General features: G+C 36.0%; 2 protein-coding genes and 1 pseudogene across 2 annotated transcripts; all 3 read right to left on the bottom strand.

The window, feature by feature from the left end:
- Nucleotides 1-197: 197 nt before the first annotated feature.
- On the bottom strand, nucleotides 198-1,073 carry LOC123218997 (annotated as a pseudogene).
- A 2,288-nt stretch (nucleotides 1,074-3,361) lies between these two features.
- On the bottom strand, nucleotides 3,362-7,395 carry LOC123219000 (senescence-induced receptor-like serine/threonine-protein kinase). Its single transcript, XM_044640654.1, has 12 exons — nucleotides 7,371-7,395; nucleotides 6,708-7,233; nucleotides 6,140-6,624; nucleotides 5,911-6,043; nucleotides 5,590-5,661; nucleotides 5,380-5,451; nucleotides 5,209-5,289; nucleotides 4,922-5,073; nucleotides 4,620-4,831; nucleotides 4,432-4,548; nucleotides 4,002-4,258; nucleotides 3,362-3,923 (listed from the first exon to the last, which is right to left on the bottom strand). Exons 1-12 carry the CDS (start codon nucleotides 7,393-7,395, stop codon nucleotides 3,497-3,499), a joined length of 2,559 nt encoding a protein of 852 aa, XP_044496589.1. The 3' UTR covers nucleotides 3,362-3,496.
- Nucleotides 7,396-11,765: 4,370 nt separating this feature from the next.
- LOC123219001 (putative leucine-rich repeat receptor-like serine/threonine-protein kinase At2g19230) lies at nucleotides 11,766-22,753 on the bottom strand. The gene is given in 28 exon segments (XM_044640655.1): nucleotides 11,766-12,273; nucleotides 12,352-12,541; nucleotides 12,640-12,708; nucleotides 13,399-13,522; nucleotides 13,594-13,695; nucleotides 13,697-13,753; nucleotides 13,755-13,822; nucleotides 13,898-14,052; nucleotides 14,166-14,246; nucleotides 14,337-14,408; nucleotides 14,609-14,634; nucleotides 14,934-15,022; nucleotides 15,115-15,204; nucleotides 15,316-15,597; nucleotides 15,736-16,145; nucleotides 17,767-18,189; nucleotides 18,268-18,457; nucleotides 18,551-18,613; nucleotides 18,716-18,842; nucleotides 18,914-19,125; nucleotides 19,217-19,368; nucleotides 19,504-19,584; nucleotides 19,678-19,749; nucleotides 19,906-19,977; nucleotides 20,190-20,322; nucleotides 20,419-20,912; nucleotides 21,051-21,579; nucleotides 22,642-22,753. Coding segments are annotated over 28 exon segments (4,902 nt in total). The 3' UTR covers nucleotides 11,766-11,846.
- Between the last annotated feature and the right edge of the window lie 645 nt (nucleotides 22,754-23,398).

Below are 23,398 nucleotides of genomic sequence, written 5' to 3' on the forward strand. Positions count from 1 at the left end.
TTTTCATTCTTTTTCATTTTTTAGTAAGGATTGATAGACAACAGAATTCCTCATCAACATAATTAGTAAAACAAGCTTTTGGTTCTTGGTATCAAGGTAGCCATGGGAACTAGCAAAGGAGTAAGATTAATTGAAATGAAGAATCAACAACTGGGTAAAATGCAACTATACTTTCAATTTAGGACTTCATATCCTCTTCAAATGAGAACAAGCCCTTGAACAATCAATGTATCGGCAAGAACCTGATTTGCAGCCTGAGATGGATGAAGACTGTCCCAAAACACATTCTCAGAGGCACTGGAACATGTTCCTAGTGACTTTGGATTACACAAAAATACCGTTGTCTCTATAGTTCCTGTTCCACAGCAACCTCTTGCTGCTTCCAAAAAACCCAACAAAAACATAATATTAAGATCAACAATTATTCGCATCTCTTATGATATAGCATTTAACATTTTCTGCACATACCTTGAACTGAGGGATTTTTGCCCAGAACATAAAGAGTTCTTGCTACATCTCTTATGATGTAACTTTTGGAGACTTGCAGCCTAGGAGTTGAGCTTCTTGTTAAATTGTTAGGCATCTGTTGTTGATTCTAAAGGCACATCCCTTCTCATGAAACCCAAATAAAGTTCTTGCTGCAGGAAGACAACCCAGTGGTGGCAGTGAAGTCACTCCAAATATCCTTGCTCCCAAGCTATATACATGGTCTGTTTCCCAATGAAAGCAGCATATAAGCCTTAACTTTCTTGCAACTTTTATCAGGAATTATAGTATTTTAAGTTGAGAAGGTACCTTAATAAAACCTGAGAATGTGCTGACAAGGATTGAGCTATATTGTTCAGGAGTAAAGACTTTGTTAAGTACAGGATTGACATGGTAGTTCTGAAGATATCTCCACTCCCTGCACCCAAAACATATATTGCATCCTTTATTATGACAGCTGATTCTTTGCTTCCAGCCATCTTTGCTGGCTTTGACTGATACTCCTTATAATACTCCTCAAATTCGACTATCTCAATTGAAGTGTAATTGCTCTTCCACCATACTGTGACCACTACAACATCTATCATACCATTATTTATTGTAATATCCTAAACTTCTTTAACCTCAGCTCTCACTACTATAAATACAGAACATGAAAAAGCGAAAAAAATCATCTAATTCTTGCTTTAAAACATTTAGCAATATTTTCTTTTCAATCACTTGACAATCTCATAATTATCGAGATAATAACATTGTGGACATAGGTTACTGATCTTTTTGATTGAACCATATAAAAAAAAAACTGTTTGTTTTCTTTTTGCCTTGTCAAGCTTGTTATATTCTTTCATTCGAATGTTCTGAATTTGGTATACTTTTCGTTAGTGCACAATTTTGTGCCAACTTGTTGTTAAGACAAACCTTGGATCATAGTTCTCACTTTGTTGCGGATATAATTCCACAAAGCACAAGGTAACAAATGAATATGGAAAGGAAACAAGGATCTCATATTAGTAGAGGAAATATCTAAATGTTCTATTCATATCTGATAGTACCAGGTGACATTTGACAGTTAGATCAAAACAGCATAAAGTTTCGTCAGGCTTGTCTAAAGCTGAAAACTATTTAGCGAATGTTTGCAAATCAGCTGTACATAAAGGGGGAAATTTTGTTGACAGAAACTGGAGTGGTCAGCATGTAAGAACTGTGTTATGCCACTGGCTAGTAGCTCGAGCAGCTGATAGAGTTTTGCAAAGCAACACACCATCTGCACTTGTCCTAGCATTTGCCTCCGTGTTGTTTAGCTTGTTTAACAAAGGAATTTGTTGAGTTCTTGTTAGCTTGCTTGGAAAGAAACTTCAGATGCCAAAAATGAGGGAAGGCGAAATCAAAATTAAGATTTGAAATTGTAAAGGAGATTGAGGTATGAAATCAACTTTTAGTCGATTTTCTTATCTTGAAATGCGTTTTGAATTTTTTATATTTTCGAAACACCTCGAAACGTTTCTCCAAAATGCAGAAACACGCCATGGGGTAAGCTTCCGTGCATCCTAGCTTCATAGCATAAAGCATAATCAATAGATATAGAGCTGCATCTTCCCTTAACAACTGGTACGTATTCAAAATTAAAGTTTAAGAATCGCAAAACTGAAGTTTATCTACAAGGCGGTAGATAACTTTCCCAGTTCTATTCTTGCTGCTCAAAGAAATGACTTCCAGTAGTTGCTCCAATGGAGGAATTTGGTGAGTTTAGCGAATTTGTTACCTCAGATTTATTTGCACCCATCTGCACTCCAGTTATTTTTGTCATACACTCAGGCTAGTGAGAGAAGAAGTAATCCATCAGCAGACATAAATCACAAAATTCATAATTCACTTTGTAATTCATAATATCGAGGATGTTAACATTGTGGAGGTAGGCTACTGATCTTTTCAACTGAGCCACGTAAAAAAACAAAAAATGTTTGCCTTATCATGGCTATTATTTTCTTTCACTCAATCTTTTGAATTTGGTATACTTTTTATTAGTGCACAATTTCAGGCCAACTTGTCATTAAGACAAACCTTGGAGGATAGTTCTCACTTTGTTGCAGATATAAAAGGGTACGAAATCAATCGGATTGATTTTTTAACCAAAAGTATTACATGAAATTTTTGGTTTTTTTCTCTTTCTCTATCCTATAGGTACAACATTTGAATTAATAGATAACTTTTTCTCTTGTATCTATATAAATTGATATTATTCTATTCCAATTCTTTCTCAATACTTCTCAAGAAAAATCCTGAATTGAATCCCAAATTAACAAGTTAGTGTGAGCTTATTTATGTGGGTATGCATTCTTTAAAATGGAAATCCATTTTCTGAAAGATCTTGACTTTCATGCTTTGATGAGTCTCCGAGATCCTTTTGAACCGAGACTCTCAAATAATCTTTTCCATTATTCTGTTATGTATGGAAAAATAGAAATAAAATGACCACCATTTTGGGTATTCGCTTAATGTTTTTTCTGTTAGGTATAGGGCGTTTTGGCTCTTTATCTTGGGTGTATAAGATACTTGGGCTTTTGTTGGGTGGGGGGAGAGGAAGAGGACCAAAATTTATCTGCGCTTTGCTAAAATTATGGACAGTGTTGATAAGTGTACACATCCCAAGTCCACAAAATTCATATTCTTCCATAAATATTTTTTACCCCCACTATTCTCCTAAGTTTACCTTTAACCCTTGTAAATGTAACATCTAAATTCAATTACTATTATCCCGAGAATTCAACAAAACATTATCGCATTGTCTACTAATTCTTGAAATTTTGATTTTGAATCACAGCAAAACTAGCGAAGATGTCATTGTTTGGCATGGAGAATATTCATAACAATGTAGTGAGGAAAAGGAAATCCATTGTACAAACTCATATGCAATACAGACTCAAAGCTCATAAATCAACTGACATTTTCATTCGGTAACTATGTAAATATGAAATTGGAGTGCTATGCTGCACAACAACATACTCAGTAGTTACCTTGTAATGGGAACCATCTCCATTCCAGGCTCAATGCAGACGTTTTTGAGCGAATCACTTGAACTGGTGTTGCTGCTTTCTGCAGGGTAGGATCTTTGGGGATCCACCTCAGTAGCAAAGCATTCTTTTAGTTCAGCCACCACATCACTCATGTCCGGTCTTTGAACCGCGCTGGGTAGCACACATGACATGGCTATCTCTACTATTTTCCAGGCTGCCTTAGTGTTGAATTGTCCCTCTAATCTTGGATCCACAATGTTTTGGATATCCCCTCTTTCGATTAGCGGTATCACACGCTTAAGTATGTATCTATCTTCTCCAAGGCTTCTTATAATTGCATGTTGCCCAGTGATCAGCTGAAACAGAATTATCCCGAAGCTATAAACATCGCTTTTCTTGTTTAAGATCCCAGTTACATAGAATCTGCATAGAAAACAGAAATGATATAGACATTCACCAGGGAGACGGAATGATCAATAAAATCAACATAACTGTACTTACTCAGGATCTATATATCCAGGTGTGCCAGCAGGGCATGTATCTATACCAGAATCATTTTCTTTGTAGATTAATCTGGAGAGTCCAAAATCAGCTAGTTTTGCTTGCATGTTTTCATTTAGTAAAATGTTAGAAGGCTTGAAGTCTCTGTGTATTGTAGGTGGCTTGCAACCATTATGTAGATAATCCAACCCTGCAATGCCCAAAAGCTTAGTTGCTGTAAGGAAGTGAAAATGGCCAAAATCATCTAGAGAAATATGCTTCAGTATTAGTTCTGTTTGCAAACCTGTCACTCCAGCTTAGCATATTTGTATCCATCCCTGCAATCAAAACAAAAGAGCTTTTAACCATAGAATTCACGCATATCATTATCAAATACATTAGTTTGAAGCTTTTCAGGATTAGAATAAGTTCTTGTGTACCTAATAAATACTGTTTTTAAGTTTCCATTGGTCATGTATTCATAAATTAGTGCCTTATTGTGACGGTCATCGCAGTAACCAATCAGAGAAACCAAGTTCCTATGATGAACAATCATCAAGAGTTGTGCCTGCATTCAAATTGAGAGTGTTACAGTTTCAACATTGATGAAAAATTGAAGTGATTGAAACTCTGGCTGACCTCTGCTTGAAATTCCTTATAACCTTGTCTTGATGACTGTGAAAGAACCTTAACAGCAACTTCAGTGCCATCTTCCAGAGTGCCCATGTAAACTTTTCCAAATCCTCCTTCTCCAATAACAGTTTTGAAGTTATCAGTGATACTAACAATCTCAGAGTAAGTAAATTGTCGATTTTTTGATTTCAGAGACCCTTCCTCCTTGGATCCAGTAGCTATATATTTCGACACCAATGAAGATAATATATTATGTAAAAAAATTTCAGACTAAGTAGATTGCATGAAGGATGAAAGGAAGGTGTTACCTCCTTTTCTTCGAATTCTGTACATCGCCAGAGTGCCGGCAGGGAGCAGAATGAGAAAGATAACTAGACTAAGTACCACTGCTGGAAAAATGAAGTTCATTTTGTTTTCATGGCATGGACTTGACAGGCAAAGATCTTGGTTTTCTTCAAGTCTTGCATGACACCACAAAGAAAACAAGAACAACAAATGATCAAACAAAGAGAACAAGGAAAGAAGAGGAAAACATGCAATCAACCATAAGCAGTTAGATAAACATAAGCATTTTATCACTGAGAAAATATATTACCTCAATAGCAATGTTCCACATTTGAACTTTTCCATTAGAGCATCAGGAACTGAACCACTGAGTTTGTTCCCAGTTAAATTCCTGCAATTCAAATACATCATTCCTCACTTCCCACTCCAAAATTTGTAGCTGCAAAATCAAACTCAAAGTTTAGGCAGTTTAACTACTTACAGGACTTTCAGGTCTGGCAATTGGGCAAGGACTTCTGGTACAGGCCCAGTCAAGTTGTTGTATGATAAATCTCTGCAACAAAAAGAGTGGTTCCTCTTTATGTGTTGGCATTTTTATGACGGGGTTTAGCACAAAAATTTTCCATTAAAAATCTTTAATGTATTATTCTGGGCCTATGCTAAGGGTCAGTCACTATATAATTATACTTACAGTATCGTTAATGCTTCAAGATTAGATAGTGAAGTTGCTATCGCACCTGTCAGTTTGCTTGAGCTCAAATTCCTGCATGAAATGATGCATCACCATCAACAAAAAAATTATGCAAAAAATAGGTGCAACTCAAGTTTCAAACCCAAATTTCTCAATTCAGTTATGCCATGTTCGGCCATTCCATAAAACTAAAAATCAGTTAAGTCAAAAATTTCCCTCAAGTTGAAGGACCTTCCTGGGAGTTTCATTGAATATATGAAATACTAAGTCAAGTTATACGACTTTTCATAGACAACTTTTAATCATTGAGGGGGTACTCACAATGATATGATCCTTGGAGTGCCATCATTGGTGCAATTCAAACCTTCCCATGAGAAACTACTTGGAACACATGGATCACCTTGCCAGTTTCGAGTCACTCTGTATTTTTGTTTGAGGTCTTTGATAACACTAACTGTTAGATTCAGAGAAAAAAATTCGGTTAATAATCATTGAAGCGAATAGAATACAAAATTCTGGCTATTCTAACAGGAGGAGAGAAGGGAAGTACCATCATTAAGGTTTGTTGGTGAAAGGGGAAGCTCTACAAACACACAAATTTCTATAGCGTTAAGGATTGGAGGAAGATCTGAACCTTCTGCTGCATAAATAGAAAAATGAAGTCGAGTGCCATTGATTGGTGGATTATTTGGAGCTATGGTGGTTGGCTTTAGGTATTCAATACTAGTCCATTTTGTAAGATTGCGTTCACCGTTTAGCCTGATACTCAATTCCCTTTTCTGGCCAACTTTAAGCTTTTCAATCTCTGTAAAGTGGAAGTAAACATAACATTGAGATGAAGAATCTGGAGGGTCAAAGTATAAACTCAGGGGAATGCTAGCGTTTAGTGACTTTGCAGCAGTTTTCAGCACTTCAGCTGGTATTTTATAACCATCATCGAGACTTTGGGCATATATTGAGGACTCTGTGGAAATGACAATCCAGTCAGGGAAACTGATAGGCTTCCATAAGCGATCATAGATGTCAACTGGGTACCTATGTGAGAACATAGGTATCAACAAATTTGAATCAATGTCATGAATAAAACAACATTGTTGGGAAAGCCTTAAATGATTTACCTGGTACGAGATGAAGCACCACCCACATCATATCTTCTAATGGTGGAGAGTGCACCTTCTTGAATTCGATAAATGGAGTAATCCAAAGGCCTTAAATCCAACGCTGATAGAAAGGGCACTCCATAGCCAGTGTTCACAAGACACACATCAATGTAATCCACCGAGGGAACATGAATAATTTCAAATGCTGCTGTACCCTGGTCAACGGTCAGCCATTTATTAACACCAAGATATAGATCAAACGTGGGGAACTGGTTTTTGCAATCATAATTCCCATATGCAAAGAAAGCCCTGATAAGGTAATTATGGTTTGCCCCTTGTTTAGGCTTCAGTGTGTAACAATTCCTTGTTCCTTGAGGAAAGCTCCTCAAATACTTTACCTGCTGTTTATAACATGACAGGTTGAAGTCGAAAGATGTCTCCCTGATTTCTCCTGTGTCAATGTACGTTGCATCTGACTCATAAAATAGACCAGTTACATTGTCTGTGTAATCTCCACTCGCCCCACAGTCAATGCTTATGAAACCTAGAAATTAAATTTGACAGAAAAAGTATGTCAAGTAGGAACTTTACGCACTGAGAAAGTAGCAGTATAGGACACAAAGAACAAAATCTTTTCAAGGTATGATACAGAAAATTCTATGAGGGGCAGTGTATACTAACCTGACGGATCACCGGCAAGGTTCATTTCAGAATGTATATAATCTGCTATTACTAGTGTTAAGTTGCTCACAGTAATGAGAGCAATGATAACTTGAACGACCACCCATAGTTTTAGAACAAAACATTTTGCCTGCCCACGAAACATGCTGGACGTTTTTTGGTTCCAAATTCAACTAATTCATGTTAAATTGTTTGGGGTACTTATATATAGTCATGCCTATGTGCTTTTTTCTTAAAGCGTGCGTTGGACTTTCAATTAATATAGCGGATGTTACGGAAGAGACTGCTAAAGGTTCATATAGGAAAAGACAAGAAGATTGAGCATCGCATAGGATCCAGGCTTTTGTAATTAACGTGTCACATATCACATTATTAGTGAAAAAAGTTTAAGCTAGAGACATATAAAGGGATTTTTCATGATTCTAAAAGTTAATCTATCAACAAGTACAGTATCTTGTATGGCTTCAATTTCCAATTATTGATTTCATGTTGCCTTGCCTAGTTGGGCACATTGAACATAATTGCCATCCAAGACCCTTTTTTCAAAATCAATTTGTGGTCCAGAAGTCAGAGTTCATAACTGACAGCTTATAATAAGCAGAATTTGCATAATTTCTATACTTTGAAAGCTAATTCTAGAAAATGTTATTACTTAACCCTTCTTCTGGGTCTAGCCGAATAGTTGACAAACTTTTAGTTATAACGTGCAGAAAGGGGAGCCGAAAAGATAACTTGACCAGCTCTATTAGCTCCAGTTAAGTGTCTCATGGTATCTATCTCATGCCCATTGAATTGTTTGATCCCATCATTTGGCTCTCCATTAGCAAAGCTTCTTCACGAGCAACTTCCATCTCCTAACACATCTAATTGTATCACCACATGACTCATAGTTGGCCTCTGGATGGAAATTGGTGGAAAACATTCCATCGCTGTCTCCACAGCTTTCCAAACAGAACTTGTGTCAAAATTTCCTGCTAGCCATGCATCGACAATGTTTCTTATATCCCCTCCTTCACGAAGGGAGTAAACCATTGAATTATATGAATGTTGTCAACATTGCCTATAATCACAGCAGTCCGGCTTGCTATCAGTTCCAAGAGTAAGACTCCAAAACTATACACGTCACTTTTCACAGCTAGCCTGTTACATGCATAATGCCTGCATAAACCAGAAGTAAATATATAAAAAAATTTCTTTACATTTTAACAAAAGGTAGAAAATTATGCTGTTTGTTTCTTTGGAAACATAAGTACTTACTCAGGATTGAGGTAACCCACTGTGCCTACCACTGATGTCAATGCATGGCTTCCACTTTCAAGATGACATTTAATTATAAGATAAAATTGTTTTCAAATGATATTTTATAAGGTTCTTTTAGAGAGTGTCCATTAAATTTACACTTTTTGATACTATATTCTTGAATATCTAAGTAAAGGAGAAGAAAGAGTAGTTCTATATATTCATTTTGGTCTTGTGTTCGTACCCATGTAACAATAATACATGTAAATATAAATCTTTAGACCGTATCTGTTTTTTTTTTTCCTAACTAAGTTATATATTTTTAATGCTAACTTATTCCAACTTTGTTTTGTGGATTTTCTTGTCAAAGATGCAACTGATATCTAGCACAGTTTACTTTGAGTTTGAGTTGTTACTCAACATATGATAAGAAAAATTTGGTATTGTTAGAAAATATTTTGGATTTGTTTTGAATGCCTTAGAAAACTTTAGATTTAGTTTAGTATTTGGATATTTATTTTAGTGAAATTTATTCCAAGAAATTTGGTGAATTATTTCTTATTGTAAAATAAAGTTTTGAAATCTTTTTGATAGAAATTTGGCTACATTATCTGAGAGAATTTTCTTCACCTGTTTGTTGAATTGAGTTTTCATCATTTTGACAAAGTGTTCAAACAAAATGGATGCTTCTCCCTTGGTTTTCATTAAATAAACTCATGTTCCTCATGAACAATCATCAATAATAGTGAGGAAATAAGATGCAGCAGAGAGAGTTGTAGTCCCATATGGCCCCCATGTATCCAAATGCATCAAATCAAAATTTTCTTTTGACCTTTTTATTGCTTAAAGGGAAAAACATTTCTAGTTTATTTGACCCTATGTCATGCATCACAAAGACCTAATTTATTACCCAGTACATTAAACCCAAACACTTCCTTTAATTTCTGAACTGGAATATGACCAAGTCTATGGTGAAGTGTCCTTGCATCTATACTGGTCTTTATTGAGTTCACCTTCACTCTTGCATTTCCTTCAAGGTGGTAAAGCCCCCTTTGCAGCCTACCCACTCCAATCATCCTCTTGGTGGCAAGGTCTTGCAAGAAACACTTGTTAGGGAGGAAAACAACTCATCAGTTTAAGTCTTTAGTTAATTTACTGATGGAGATGAGATTGCAATTAAACTTAGAAAATGACAAAGCATGGTTCAATTGAATGTCCCCTTTTAATCTCCATTGTCCTAATTCCATCTTCAACTGCCCTTTCTCCATTTGGTATTGTCACTCGAATTTTTGACAACGATTTTGTATGAGATTTTAACAATGCACCTTCTAACACAATATGGTCAGAGGTTTTACTGTTTAAGATCCAACCCTTGTGTTTAAATGAGCTTCTAGAGACATTACCAATAAAGTTTACACTAGGCATTTCTTGCTTCTCATCACCAAGTAGGGCCATTAGCTTTTCATATTGATTTTGTGATATATTTGCTAGATTCACTAAGGATGTTTGTTGTACATCTTCTTTGCTTTGGTGTTATGTGTTGGCTTCCCTTTCTTTGTTTTACTTTGCCTATATTAGGTGGATCCTTGATGATCTCAAAACAACCATCCTTTGTGTGTCAAATTTTCTCACAATGCTCACACCTGGGCCTCTTATTTTGTTCTCTTCCTTTGTAACTATCAGAGTGCACTTTGAATGCAAAAGCCTCTACTAGAGGTCTCCCTATTGCTATTTCTGGCCAAATCGTACCATACCGAGTGTGTGATATGACGTGAATTACAATTGTCTAGTTCTTCAATAGCTAATGACACTAACGAATTTTTAAAATTTTAATTTTCCTTTTTAGTTATTAATCATAACATCAATATAAACAATGGATGAAAAAAACATTTAATAAAAGTTTGGGGTAAACTGTTATTTAATTTTAGGAAACAATACAAATAATAAATAATATTTTTGTTTTTTCAATTATTGTAGCATGCCAAATAACAGATTTTACAAACAAAACTTATTTAGAAAGTGAGAATGTGTTGTGTTATTGCAGTTAAAATTTCTGCTTGAGTCAACTCACAGATAAGACTCAATAACGATCGACCAACAATCAATGAAAAAACATCATTCTAGCTAACAACCTACAAGACGAGCCTCAAACAAGATATCTTCTAAAAGTCACAAAATAAGAAACAAGAAACAATTTCTATGATCACAACAATCATCTAGTATTAAATAATTGTTTTCTATTGTTAGATAATCATTTTTCTCAAATTCGACAATCTTGATTGAAGGGTGATTGTTCTTTTATCATATCGTAGCTACAATGACATCCATCATGTCATTACTTATTATGCTATCCTAAACTTATATAACATTGACTCTCACTACTATAAATACAAAACAATAGGAAAAGGAAAAACATCATTTAATCGTTATTTGAAAATATTTAACAGTAATGTTATATTATTTATCACTTTGTAATCTCATAATTATCGAGATAATAACGATACTGTGAATATATATTACTAATCCTCTCAGTCGAACCATGTAAAAAACTATTTGTTTTCTAATGTTTTATCATGTCTATCATATTTTTACTCCTGAATCTTTTAAATTTGGTATAATTTCATTAGGGAGAGGAAAGCCTGGATTCAATTGATTTATTATATAAAGATTGATATTTTAATTGTGGTACAATTTTTTAGTTTTCAATTATAGTTAGGAAATAATTAATTAAAATGTAAAAGAAATATTTTTTTTTTCTCTCTGTTTTTTTTATTTTCTTATAAAATTATATGTGAATACTTTAAAAAAATTAAAGATTTCCCAATTTTAATATCATTCAGATATTTAATTTCAAATCCCCTGTTATATGCAATAATTCATTGCATTGCATGTATACTATTATCCTGACAATTCAACAAAACATAATTGAATTGTATACTAATTCTTGAAATTTTAATTTTGAATCACAACAAAACCAGACAAAATTTCATTGCTTGACATGGAAAATATTCACAACAAGGTAGTGAGGAAAAGGAAATCCATTGTACAAAACAAACTCATATGCAATACAACTGCCACCATAATTGAAGCACATATTCAAAGCAAATATTAGAAATGCTATTACTACATTATACTTGGTTGAGCCATTGAGGCAGTCTCAAAGCTCATAAATTCACAGTCAGTAACTATGTAAATGTGGCATTGGAGTGCTACGCTGCACTACAACATATTCAGTAGTTACCTTGTAATGGGAACTATCTCCATTCCAGGCTCAATGCAGACGTTTTCAAGCAAATCACTTGAACTGGTGTTGCTGCTTTCTGCAGGGTAGGATCTTCTGGGATCCACCTCAGTAGCCAAGCGTTCTTTTAGTTCAGCCAGTACATCACTCATGTCCGGTCTTTGAACTGCGCTTGGTAGTACACATGACATGGCTATCTCCACAATTTTCCAGGCTGCCTTGGTGTTGAATTCTCCTTCTAATCTTGGATCCAAAAGGTTTTGGATATCCCCTCTTTCAATTACTGGAATCACTCGCTGAAGTATGTATCTATCTTCTCCGAGGCTTCTTATAATTGCATGTTGCCCAGTGATCAGCTGAAACAGAATAATACCAAAGCTATAAACATCGCTTTTCTTGTTTAAGATCCCAGTTGCATAGAATCTGCAGGGAAAACAGAAATGATATAGACATTTGCCAAGGAGATTGAATGATCAATAAAAATCAAGTTTTAAAACTTACTCAGGATCTATATATCCAGGTGTGCCAGCTGGACATGTTTCCATACCAGAATCACTTTCTTTATAGATTAATCTGGAGAGTCCGAAATCAGCTAGTTTTGTTTGCATGTTTTCATTTAGTAAAATGTTAGAAGGCTTCAACTCTCTGTGTATAGTAGGTGGCTTGCAACCATTATGTAGATAATCCAACCCTGCCATGCCATTGCCAAATGTTTAGTCGCTGTTAGGAAGCGAAAATGGCCTAAATTATCTGGAGAAATATGATTATGTATTAGCTATGTTTGCATACCATTGGCGGCATCTACTGCAATGTAAAGTCTGTCACTCCAGCTTAGCATACCTGTATCGATTTCTGCAATCAAAACATGAGAGCTTTTCACCATAGAATTCAACATATCTGTAATATCCTTGGTCCAATAACCCAACCCACTATTAAGATATTGTTCAGTTTGAACACACAGTCTATCATGGTTTTGCTTTTAGGCTTTGTAACCTAAAACATGTTTTAATAGTTTAAGAAGTTCACAGATTATTTAATCAGTCAAATTCTCTCCCCCCTAACCGATGTGAGATATATAGATAGAGTACAAATAAAGCAAACATCTTTTTCGTACTTTGTTGATGTGGGATTTTGCCTAAGGGTATCACATACAGCCCCCCTTATAGGACTCAGCCTTTTCGCTAAAATTTGTCTCACTATTGTTCAAGAGGACACGCGAAGCCGCTTTGATATCATTTAAAACATTCTTGGTCCAATAACTCGGCCCACTGTCAAGATATTGTTTACTGTAGATATACAATTCATCATGGTTTTGCTTTTGAGTTTTACGACCCAAAATACATCTTAACAGTTTAAATAGCTTACAAACTATTTAACCAGTTAAATTTTCTCACTCCTACCGATGTGGGATATATAAACAGAGTATAGATAGACTTAATATCCCTCCCGTGCTTTGCCAATATGAGATTTGCTTAAGGTATCACAATATCATTATGAAATACATTATTTTGAAGCTTTTTAGGGCATAAATAAAATCTTGCATTCCTGATAAGTACTGTTTTAAGTCTTTATTGGTCATGTATTCATAAATCAGTGCCTTATTGTGATGCTCATCACGGTAACCAATCAGAGAAACCAAGTTCCTATGATGAACAATCATCAAGAGTTGTGCCTGCATTCATATTGAGGGTGTTATAGTTTCAACATTAATGAAAATTTTAACCCATTGAAACGCTGACTGACCTCTGCTTGAAATTCTTTATAGCCTTGTCTTGATGACTGTGAGAGAACCTTAACAGCAACTTCAGTGCCATCTTCCATGATGCCCATGTAAACTTTTCCAAAATCCTCCTTCTCCAATAACAGTTTTGAAGTTATGAGTGACACTAACAATCTCAGCGTTAAGTAAATTGTCGATTTTTTGATTTCAGAGACCTTTCCTCCTTGGATCCAGTAGCTATATATTTGGACACTAATGAAGATAATATATCATGTTAAAAAATTTCAGAGCAGGTGAATTGCATGAAGAATGAAAGGAAGACGTTACCTCCATTTCTTCGAATTTTGTACATAGCCAAAGCACATGCATGGAGCAGAATGAGCGAGATAACTAGAGTAGTCACCACTGCTGGAATAATGAAGTTCATTTTTTTATTTTCACGGCATGGACTTGACAGGCAAGGATTTTGGGTTTCTTCAAGTCTACATGACGCAAAAATGAAAACAAGGACAAAAAATTATCAAAAAAAGAGAACAAGGAAAGAAGAGGAAAACTTGTAATCAACCATGAGCAGTTAGATAACATAATTGATTACCTCAATAGCAATGTTCCACTATTGACCTTTTCCAAAAGAGCATCAGGAACTGAACCACTGAATTTGTTCCCAGTTAAGTTCCTGCAATTCAAATACAGCGTTCCCCACTTCCCACTCCAAAAGTTGTTGTTTCATAACCAAACTCAAAGTTTAGGTAGTTTAACTACTTACAGGACTTTTAGATTTGGCAATTGGGCAAGAACTTCTGGTACAGGCCCAGTCAAGTTGTTGTATGATAAATCTCTGCAACAAAGAGAGTTGGTTTCTCTTTATGTGCAGTCATTTTATGATGGGGTTAAGCGCAAAAATTTTCCGGCAAAAATCTTTGATGTAATATTATGAGCCTTGACCATAGTAACCGAATGCCAAGAGCCAGTCACTATATAATTATACTTCCAATATCCTTATTGCTTGGAGATTAGACAGCGAAGTTGCTATATCACCTGTCAATTTGTTTGACCTCAAATTCCTTCATGAAATTCATCAAAGAGAATGCACCACCATCAACTCAGAAATGATGCAAAAAATAAGTGGAACTCAAGTTTCAAACCCAATTTTCCCATTCAGCTATGCCATGTTTGGCCATTCCATACTTAAAATCGGTTGAGACAAAATTTTTCCTCAAGTTGAAGGGCCTTCCTGGGATTCCATTGAATATATGAAATACTAAGTCATGTTATACTACTTTTCAGAGACAACTTTTAATCATTGACAGGGTACTCACAATGAGATGATCCTTGGGAGTGCTATCATTGGTGCATATCAAACCTTCCCATGAGAAACTACTTGGAAAAATGGATCACCTTGCCAGTTTCTAGTCACTCCGTATTTTTGTTTGAGGTCTTTGATAGCAAAAGCTGTTGAATTTAAAGGAAAAAAATCAGTTAATAATCATTCACGCAAATAGAATACAAAATTCTGGCTAATTCTAACAAGAGATGGGAAGTACCATCATTAAGGTTTGTTGGTGAAAGTCGGAGCTCTACAAACACAAAAATTTCTATAGCATTAAGGATTGGAGGCAGATCTGAACCTTCTGCTGCATAAATAGAAAAATGAAGTCGAGTGCCATTGATTGGTGGATTATTTGGAGCTATGGTGGTTGGCTTTAGGTATTCAAGACTAGTCTATTCTATAAGATTGCGTTCACTGTTTAGCCCGATACTCAATTCCCTTTTCTGGCAATCTTTAAGCTTTTCAATCTCTGTGAAGTGGAAGTAAACATAACATTGAGATGAAGAACCTGGAGGGTCAAAGTATAAAGTCACGGGAATGCTAGCGTTTAGTGACTTTGCAGCAGTTTTTAGCACTTCAGCTGGTATTTTATAACCATCATCGAGACTTTGGGCATATATTGTGGACTCTGTGGAAATGACAGTCCAGTTTGAAATTAATAGGAGTCCATAAGCGACCATAGATGTCAAGTGGGTACCTATGTGAGAACATTGGTATCAACAAATTTGAATCAATGTCATGAATAAAACAACGTTGTTGGGAAAACCTTAAATGATTTACCTGGTAAGAGTTGAAGCACCACCCACATCGTGTCTTCTAGTGGTTGAGAGTGTACCGTCTTGAATTCGATAAATGGCGTAGTCCAAAGGCCTTAAATCCAACGCTGATATAAAGGGAACTCCATAGCCAGTGTTCATAAGACACACATCAATGTAATCCACTGAGGGAACATGAATAATTTCAAGTACTGTATAGTGGTCAACGGTCCTCCATTTATTAACTCCAAGATATAGATCAAACGTGGGGAACTGGTTTTTGCCATCAAAATTCCCATATGCAAAGAAAGCCCTGATAAGGTAATTATTGTTTGCCCCTTGTTTAGGCTTCAGTTGCTGTTTATAACATGACAGGTTGAAGTCGAAAGATGTCTCCCTGATTTCTCCTGTATCAATGTACATTGCATCTGAGTCATAAAATAGACCAGTTACATTGTCTATGAAACCTCCACTCGCCCCACAATCGATGCTTATGAAAACTAGAAATTAAATTTGACAGAAAAAGTATGTCAAGTAGGAAATTTACACACTGAGAAAGTAGCAGTCAATCAGCCCATTAAGATGCCATGACCATAAATTTTTGAGAAAGAGAGCTGGAGAGTGCTCTGAAAAAATTATATAATTCAAAAAACTATACGACATAGGAGTGAAAATTGGACAGAAAGCACAAATTCCAAGAGGAGAAATGTATACTAACCAGAAGGGACACTGGAAGGGTTCATTTCAGAATGTATATAATCTGCTTTTGCTAGATTTGAGTTGCTTACAGTAACGTGAGCAATGATAACTTGAACAATGACCACTCACAGCTTTAGAACAAAACATTTTGCCTGCCCACAAAACATGCTGGACTTCTTTTGGTTCCAGATTCAACTAATTCAAGTTAAATTGTTTGGGGTACTTATATATAGTCATGCCTATGTGCTTTGTTCTTAAAGCGCGCACTGGGCTTCAATTAAGCTAGTGCATGTTACGGAAGAGACTTCTAAAGGATCAGTTAGGAAAAGAAAAGAAAATTGAGCATTGTACAGGATCCAGGCATTTGTGATTAACGTGTCACGTATTACATTATTAATGAAAAAAGTTTAAACTAGAGACATATGAAGGGATTTTCCCGATTCTGAAAGTTAATCTATCAACAAGTACAGTATCTTCTATGGCTTTAATTTCCAATTATTGATTTCAAGCTGCCTTGCCTTGTTGACTACATTGAACGTAATTTCCATCCAAGACGTTCTTTCCAAGTCAATTTGTGGTAGGTGACAGCTTATAATAAGCAGAATGCGCATAATTTCTATACTTCCAAAACTAAATTTAGAGGTCTAGAAAATGTTATTACTTGTCCCTACATCCGGGTCTAGCCGAATAATTGACAAACTTTTAGTTGTAACGTACAGAAAGGGGAGCCGAAAGGGGAGCCAAAAGGATGACTTGACCAGCTCTGTAAGCTCCAGTTAAGTGTCTCATGGCATCTATCTCTGCAGCCCAACTGGAAATTTTGCTGTTATTTTCATGTGGTTGAAAGGTAGCTTTAGTTTATGTTTGTTCATGTCCGGGAAACTTCCAAGTTATATGAGATTTTGAAAAGGGTAAAAAATTTCGGTTTTCAGAATTTTCAATTCAAGTTTTCAACTGCTAATTTACATGAAAAGACTAAAAAATTACAATGCTTCATTCATTTCTCATTCCGAGGCATTTAAATTCCTACAATATTTACATAAATCTCAGTATTTCATTTTTGCGTAAGATTATATACTTTAACCGAGATTCTATGGTCTATTTGCTATCTTGCCTCAGGTCCCTTTCCTGTTTCAACACCACATGACTCAGAGTTGGCCTCTGGATGAAAATTGGTGGCAAACATTCCATCGCTGTCTCTACAGCTTTCCAACAATGTAGTGAGGAAAAGGAAATCCATTGTACAAACTCATATGCAATACGTTGCCATCATAATTGCTATTACTATAATATACTAGGTTGAGCCATTGAGGCAGACCCAAAGCTCATAAATTAACTTACATTTTCATTGAGTAAATATGTAAATGTGGCATTGGAGTGCTATGCTGTACTACAACATATTCAGTAGTTACCTTGTAATGGGAACTATCTCCATTCCAGGCTCAATGCAGACGTTTTCGAGAGGATCACCTGAACTGGTGTTGCTGCTTTCTGCAGGGTAGGATCTTCTAGGATCCACCTCAGTAGCCAAACATTCTTTTAGTTCAGTCACCACATCACTCATGTCCGGTCTTTGAACTGCACTGGGTAGCACGCATGACATGGCTATCTCCACTATTTTCCAGGCTGTGTTAGTGTTGAATTGTCCCTCTAATCTTGGATCCACAATGTTTTGGATATCCCCTCTTTCGATTAGCGGTATCACACGCTGAAGTATGTATCTATCTTCTCCAAGGCTTCTCATAATTGCATGTTGCCCAGTGATCAGCTGAAACAGAATTATCCCAAAGCTATAAACATCGCTTTTCTTGTTTAAGATCCCAGTTACATAGAATCTGCATAGAAAACAGAAATCATACAGACATTCACCAGGGAGATGGAATGATCAATAAAATCAACATAACTGTACTTACTCAGGATCTATATATCCAGGTGTGCCAGCAGGGCATGTATCTATACCAGAATCATTTTCTTTGTAGATTAATCTGGAGAGTCCAAAATCAGCTAGTTTTGCTTGCATGTTTTCATTTAGCAAAATGTTAGATGGCTTCAAGTCTCTGTGTATTGTAGGTGGCTTGCAACCATTATGTAGATAATCCAACCCTGCAATGCCCAAACGTTTAGTTGCTGTAAGGAAGTGAAAATGGCCAAAATCATCTAGAGAAATACGCTTCAGTATTAGTTCTGTTTGCAAACCATTGGCAGCATCTACTGCAATTTCAACCCTGTCACTCCAGCTTAGCATATTTGTATCCATCTCTGCAATCAAAACATAAGAGCTTTTCGCCATAGAATTCACGCATATCATTATCAAATACATTAGTTTGAAGCTTTTCAGGATATGATTAAGTTCTTGTATACCTAATAAATACTGTTTTAAGTTTCCATTGGTCATGTATTCATAAATTAGTGCCTTATTGTGACGGTCATCACAGTAACCAATCAGAGAAACCAAGTTCCTATGATGAACAATCATCAAGAGTTGTGCCTGCATTCAAATTGAGAGTGTTACAGTTTCAACATTGATGAAAAATTGAAGTGATTGAAACTCTGGCTGACCTCTGCTTGAAATTCCTTATAACCTTGTCTTGATGACTGTGAGAGAACCTTAACAGCAACTTCAGTGCCATCTTCCAGAGTGCCCATGTAAACTTTTCCAAATCCTCCTTCTCCAATAACAGTTTTGAAGTTATCAGTGATACTAACAATCTCAGAGTAAGTGAATTGTCGATTTTTCGATTTCAGAGACCCTTCCTCCTTGGATCCAGTAGCTATATATTTGGACACCAATGAAGATAAATATAGTATGTTAAAATATTTCGTACAAAGTAAATTGCATGAAGAATGAAATAAAGATGTTACCTCCTTTTCTTCGAATTCTGTACATGACCAGAGCACTGGCAGGGAGCAGAATTAGCAAGATAACTAGAGTAGGTACCACTGCTAAAATATTGAAGTTCATTTTGTTTTCATGGCATGGAGCTGACAGGCAAAGATCTCGGTTTCCTTCAAGCCTTGCGTGACACAAAAACGAAAACAATAACAACAAATGATCAAACTAAGAGAACAAAGAAAGAGCGGGAAAACTTGTAATCAACCATAAGCAGTTAGACAAACATAAGCATTTTATCACTGGGAAAATAGATTACCTCAATAACAATGTTCCACATTTGAACTTTTCCAATAGAGCATCAGGAACTGAACCACTGAGTTTGTTCCCAGTTATGTCCCTGCAATTTAAATAAACTATCTTTCTCCACTTCCCACTCCAAAATTTGTAGTTTCATAATCAAACTCAAAGTTTAGGTAGTTTAACTACTTACAGGACTTTCAGATTTGGCAGTTGGGCAAGAACTTCTGGTACTGGCCCAGTCAAGTGGTTGTATGATAAATCTCTGCAACAAAAAAGAGTTGGTTCCTCTTTATGCGTTGTCATTTTATGATGGGGCTTAGCACAAAAATTTTCCGGTGAAAATCATTAATGTAATATTATGAGCCTTTAGTATAGTAATTGAATGCTAAGAGTCATTCACCTGTATAATTATACTTACAATACCGTTAATGCTTCGAGATTAGACAGTGAAGTTGCTATCTCACCTGTCAATTTGCTTGAGCTCAAATTCCTGCATGAAATGATGCATCACCATCAACTAAAAAATGATGCAAAAAATAAGTGAAACTCAAGTTTCAAACCCAATTTTCTCATTCAGTTAAGACATTTTTGGCCATTCCACAAGTTGAAGGACCTTCCTGGGATTCCATTGAATATATAGAATACTAAGTCAAATTATACTACTTTTCATAGACAACTTTCAATCATTGACAGGGGACTCACAATGAGATGATCCTTGGAGTGGTATCATTGGTGCATATCAAACCTTCCCATGAGAAACTACTTGGAACACATGGATCCCCTTGCCAGTTTCTAGTCACTCCGTATTTTCGTTTGAGGCCTTTGATAGCAATAACTGTAGGATTCAGAGAAAAAAGAATTCGGATAATAATCATTGAGGTGAATAGAAGACAAAATTCTGGCTAATTCTAACAGAAGGGATGGGAAGTACCATCATTAAGGTTTGTTAGTGAAAGTGGGAGCTCCACGAACACAAAACCTTCGAAAGCATTAAGGATAGGAGGAAGATCTGAACCTTCTGCTGCATAGATAGAAAAGTTAAGTTGAGTGCCATTGATTGGTGGATAATTTGGAGCTATGATGGTTGGCTTTAGGTATTCAAGACCAGTCCATTCTGTAAGATTGCGTTCACCGTTTAGCCCAATGCTCAATTCCCTTTTCTGGCCATCTTTAAACTTTTCAATCTCTGTAAAGTGAAAGTAAACATAAAATTGAGATGAAGAACTTGGAAAGTAAGAGGATGAACTCAGGGGAATGCTGGCATTCTGTGACTTTGCTGCAGTTTTCAGCACTTCAGCTGGTATTTTATAACCATCATCGAAACTTGGGGTATATATTGTGGACTGTGTGGAAATGGTAATCGAACCATCGAAATTGATAGGATGAAGAGGAATCCATAAGCGATCATAGATGTCATCTGGGTACCTATGTGAGAACATGGGCATCAGCAAATGTGAATTAATGTGATTAATAATGGTTGCCACAAGAAAAACATGAAATGAAGTATGTTTTTCAATTTCTTTTGATAAAACAATATTGTTGGGAAAGCTTTAAATGATTTACCTGGTAACGGAAGAACCACCCAAATCACGTCTTCCAATGGTGGAGAGTGCACCGTCTTGAATTCGATAAATGGAGTTGTCCAAAGGCCTTAAATCCAATGCTGATATGAAGGGTACTCCATAGCCAGTGTTCACAAGACACACATCAATGTAATCCACTGAGGGAACATGAATAATTTCAAATAATCCTGTTGAACTGTAGGGGTCGACAGTCACCCATTTATTAACACCAAGATGTAGATCAAACGTGGGGAACTGGTTTTTGCCATCATAATTCCCATATGCAAAGAGAGCCCTGATAAGGTAATTATGGTTTGCCCCTTGCTTAGGCTTCAGTGTGTAACAATTCCTTGTTCCCTGAGGAAAGCTCCTCAAATACTGTACCTGCTGTTTATAGCATGGCAGGTTGAATTCGTGAGATGTCTCCCTGACTTCTCCTGCATCAATGTACATTGCATCTGACTCATAAAATAGACCAGTTACATTGTCTATGTAATCTCCAGTAGCCCCACAGTCGATGCTTACGAAACCTAGAAATTAAAGTTGACAGAAAAAGTATGTCAAGTAGGAACTCTACACACTGAGAAAGTAGCAGCATAGGACACAAAGCACAAAATCTTTTCAAGGTATGATACAGAAAATTCTAAGAGGGGCAGTGTATACCAACCAGAAGGGTCACTGGCAAGGTTCATTTCAGAATGTAAATAATCTGCTATTGCTAGTGTTAAGTTGCTCACAGTAATGAGAGCAATGATAACTTGAACAACGACCACCCATAGTTTTAGAACAAAACATTTTGCCTGCCCACGAAACATGCTGGACTTCTTTTGGTTCCAAATTCAACTAATTCATGTTAAATTGTTTGGGGTACTTATATATAGTCATGCCTATGTGCTTTGTTCTTAAAGCGTACATTGGACTTTCAATTAAGATAGCGGATGTTACGGAAGAGACTGCTAAAGCTTCATATAGGAAAAGACAAGAAGATTGAGCATCGCATAGGACCCAGGCTTTTGTAATTAACGTGTCACATATCACATTATTAGTGACAAAAGTTTAAGCTAGGGGCATATAAAGGGATTTTTCCTGATTCTAAAAGTTAATCTATCAACAAGTACAGTATCTTGTATGGCTTCAATTTCCAATTATTGATTTCATGTTGCCTTGCCTAGTTGGGCACATTGAACATAATTGCCATCCAAGACCCTTTTTTCAAAATCAATTTGTGGTCCAGAAGTCAGAGTTCATAACTGACAGCTTATAATATGCAGAATTTGCATAATTTCTATACTTTGAAAGCTAATTCTAGAAAATGTTATTACTTAACCTTCTTCTGGGTCTAGCCGAATAGTTGACAAACTTTTAGTTATAACGTACAGAAAGGGGAGCCGAAAAGATGACTTGACCAGCTCTATTAGCTCCAGTTAAGTGTCTCATGGTATCTATCTCATGCCCATTGAATTGTTTGATCCCATCATTTGGCTCTCCATCAGCAAAGCTTCTTCATGAGCAACTTCCATCTCCCGACACTTTTAATTGTATCACCACATGACTACTCATAGTTGGCCTCTGGATGGAAATTGGTGGCAAACATTCCATCGCTGTCTCCACAGCTTTCCAAACAGAACTTGTGTCAAAATTTCCTGCTAGCCAGGCATCGACAATGTTTGTTATATCCCCTCCTTCACGAAGGGAGTAAACCATTGAATTATATGAATGTTGTCAACATTGCCTATAATCACAGCAGTCCGGCTTGCTATCAGTTCCAAGAGTAAGACTCCAAAACTATACAGGTCACTTTTCGCAGCTAGCCTGTTACATGCATAATGCCTGCATAAACCAGAAGTAAATATATAAAAAAAATTCTTTACATTTTAACAAAAGGTAGAAAATTATGCTGTTTGTTTCTTTGGAAACATAAGTACTTACCAAGGATTGAGGTAACCCACTGTGCCTACCACTGGTGTCAATGCATGGTTTCCACTTTCAAAGAGGACATTTAATTATAAGATAAAATTGTTTTCAAATGATATTTTATAAGGTTCTTTTAGAGAGTGTCGATTAAATTTATACTTTTTGATACTATATTCCTCAATATCTAAGTAAAGGAGAAGAGAGAGTAATTCTACATATTCATTTTGGCCTTGTGTTCGTACCCATGTAACGATAGTACATGTAAGTATAAATCTTTAGACCATATCTGTATTTTTTTTTTCCTAAGTCAGTTATATATTTTTAATGCTAACTTATTCCAACTTTGTTTTGCAGATTTTCTTGTCAAAAATGCAACTGATATCTAGCACAATTTACTTTTAGTTTGAGTTGTTACTCAACATATGATAAGAAAAA

This window comes from Mangifera indica, chromosome 6 (assembly GCF_011075055.1).
Source record: "Mangifera indica cultivar Alphonso chromosome 6, CATAS_Mindica_2.1, whole genome shotgun sequence".
NCBI classification, from domain to species: Eukaryota; Viridiplantae; Streptophyta; class Magnoliopsida; order Sapindales; family Anacardiaceae; genus Mangifera; species Mangifera indica.

Bases quoted from the DNA above. Each gene is read 5' to 3' on its own strand.
- LOC123219000 (XM_044640654.1), bottom strand. From the start codon at position 7,395: ATGAACCTTGCCGGTGATCCGTCAG. The intron at 5,452-5,589 runs GTAAGTATAATT...TTTTTGTTGCAG, and splicing joins CTTGAAGCATTAACGATACT to AGATTTATCATACAACAACT. The intron at 4,832-4,921 runs GTAACACCTTCC...CGAAATATATAG, and splicing joins CAGAATTCGAAGAAAAGGAG to CTACTGGATCCAAGGAGGAA.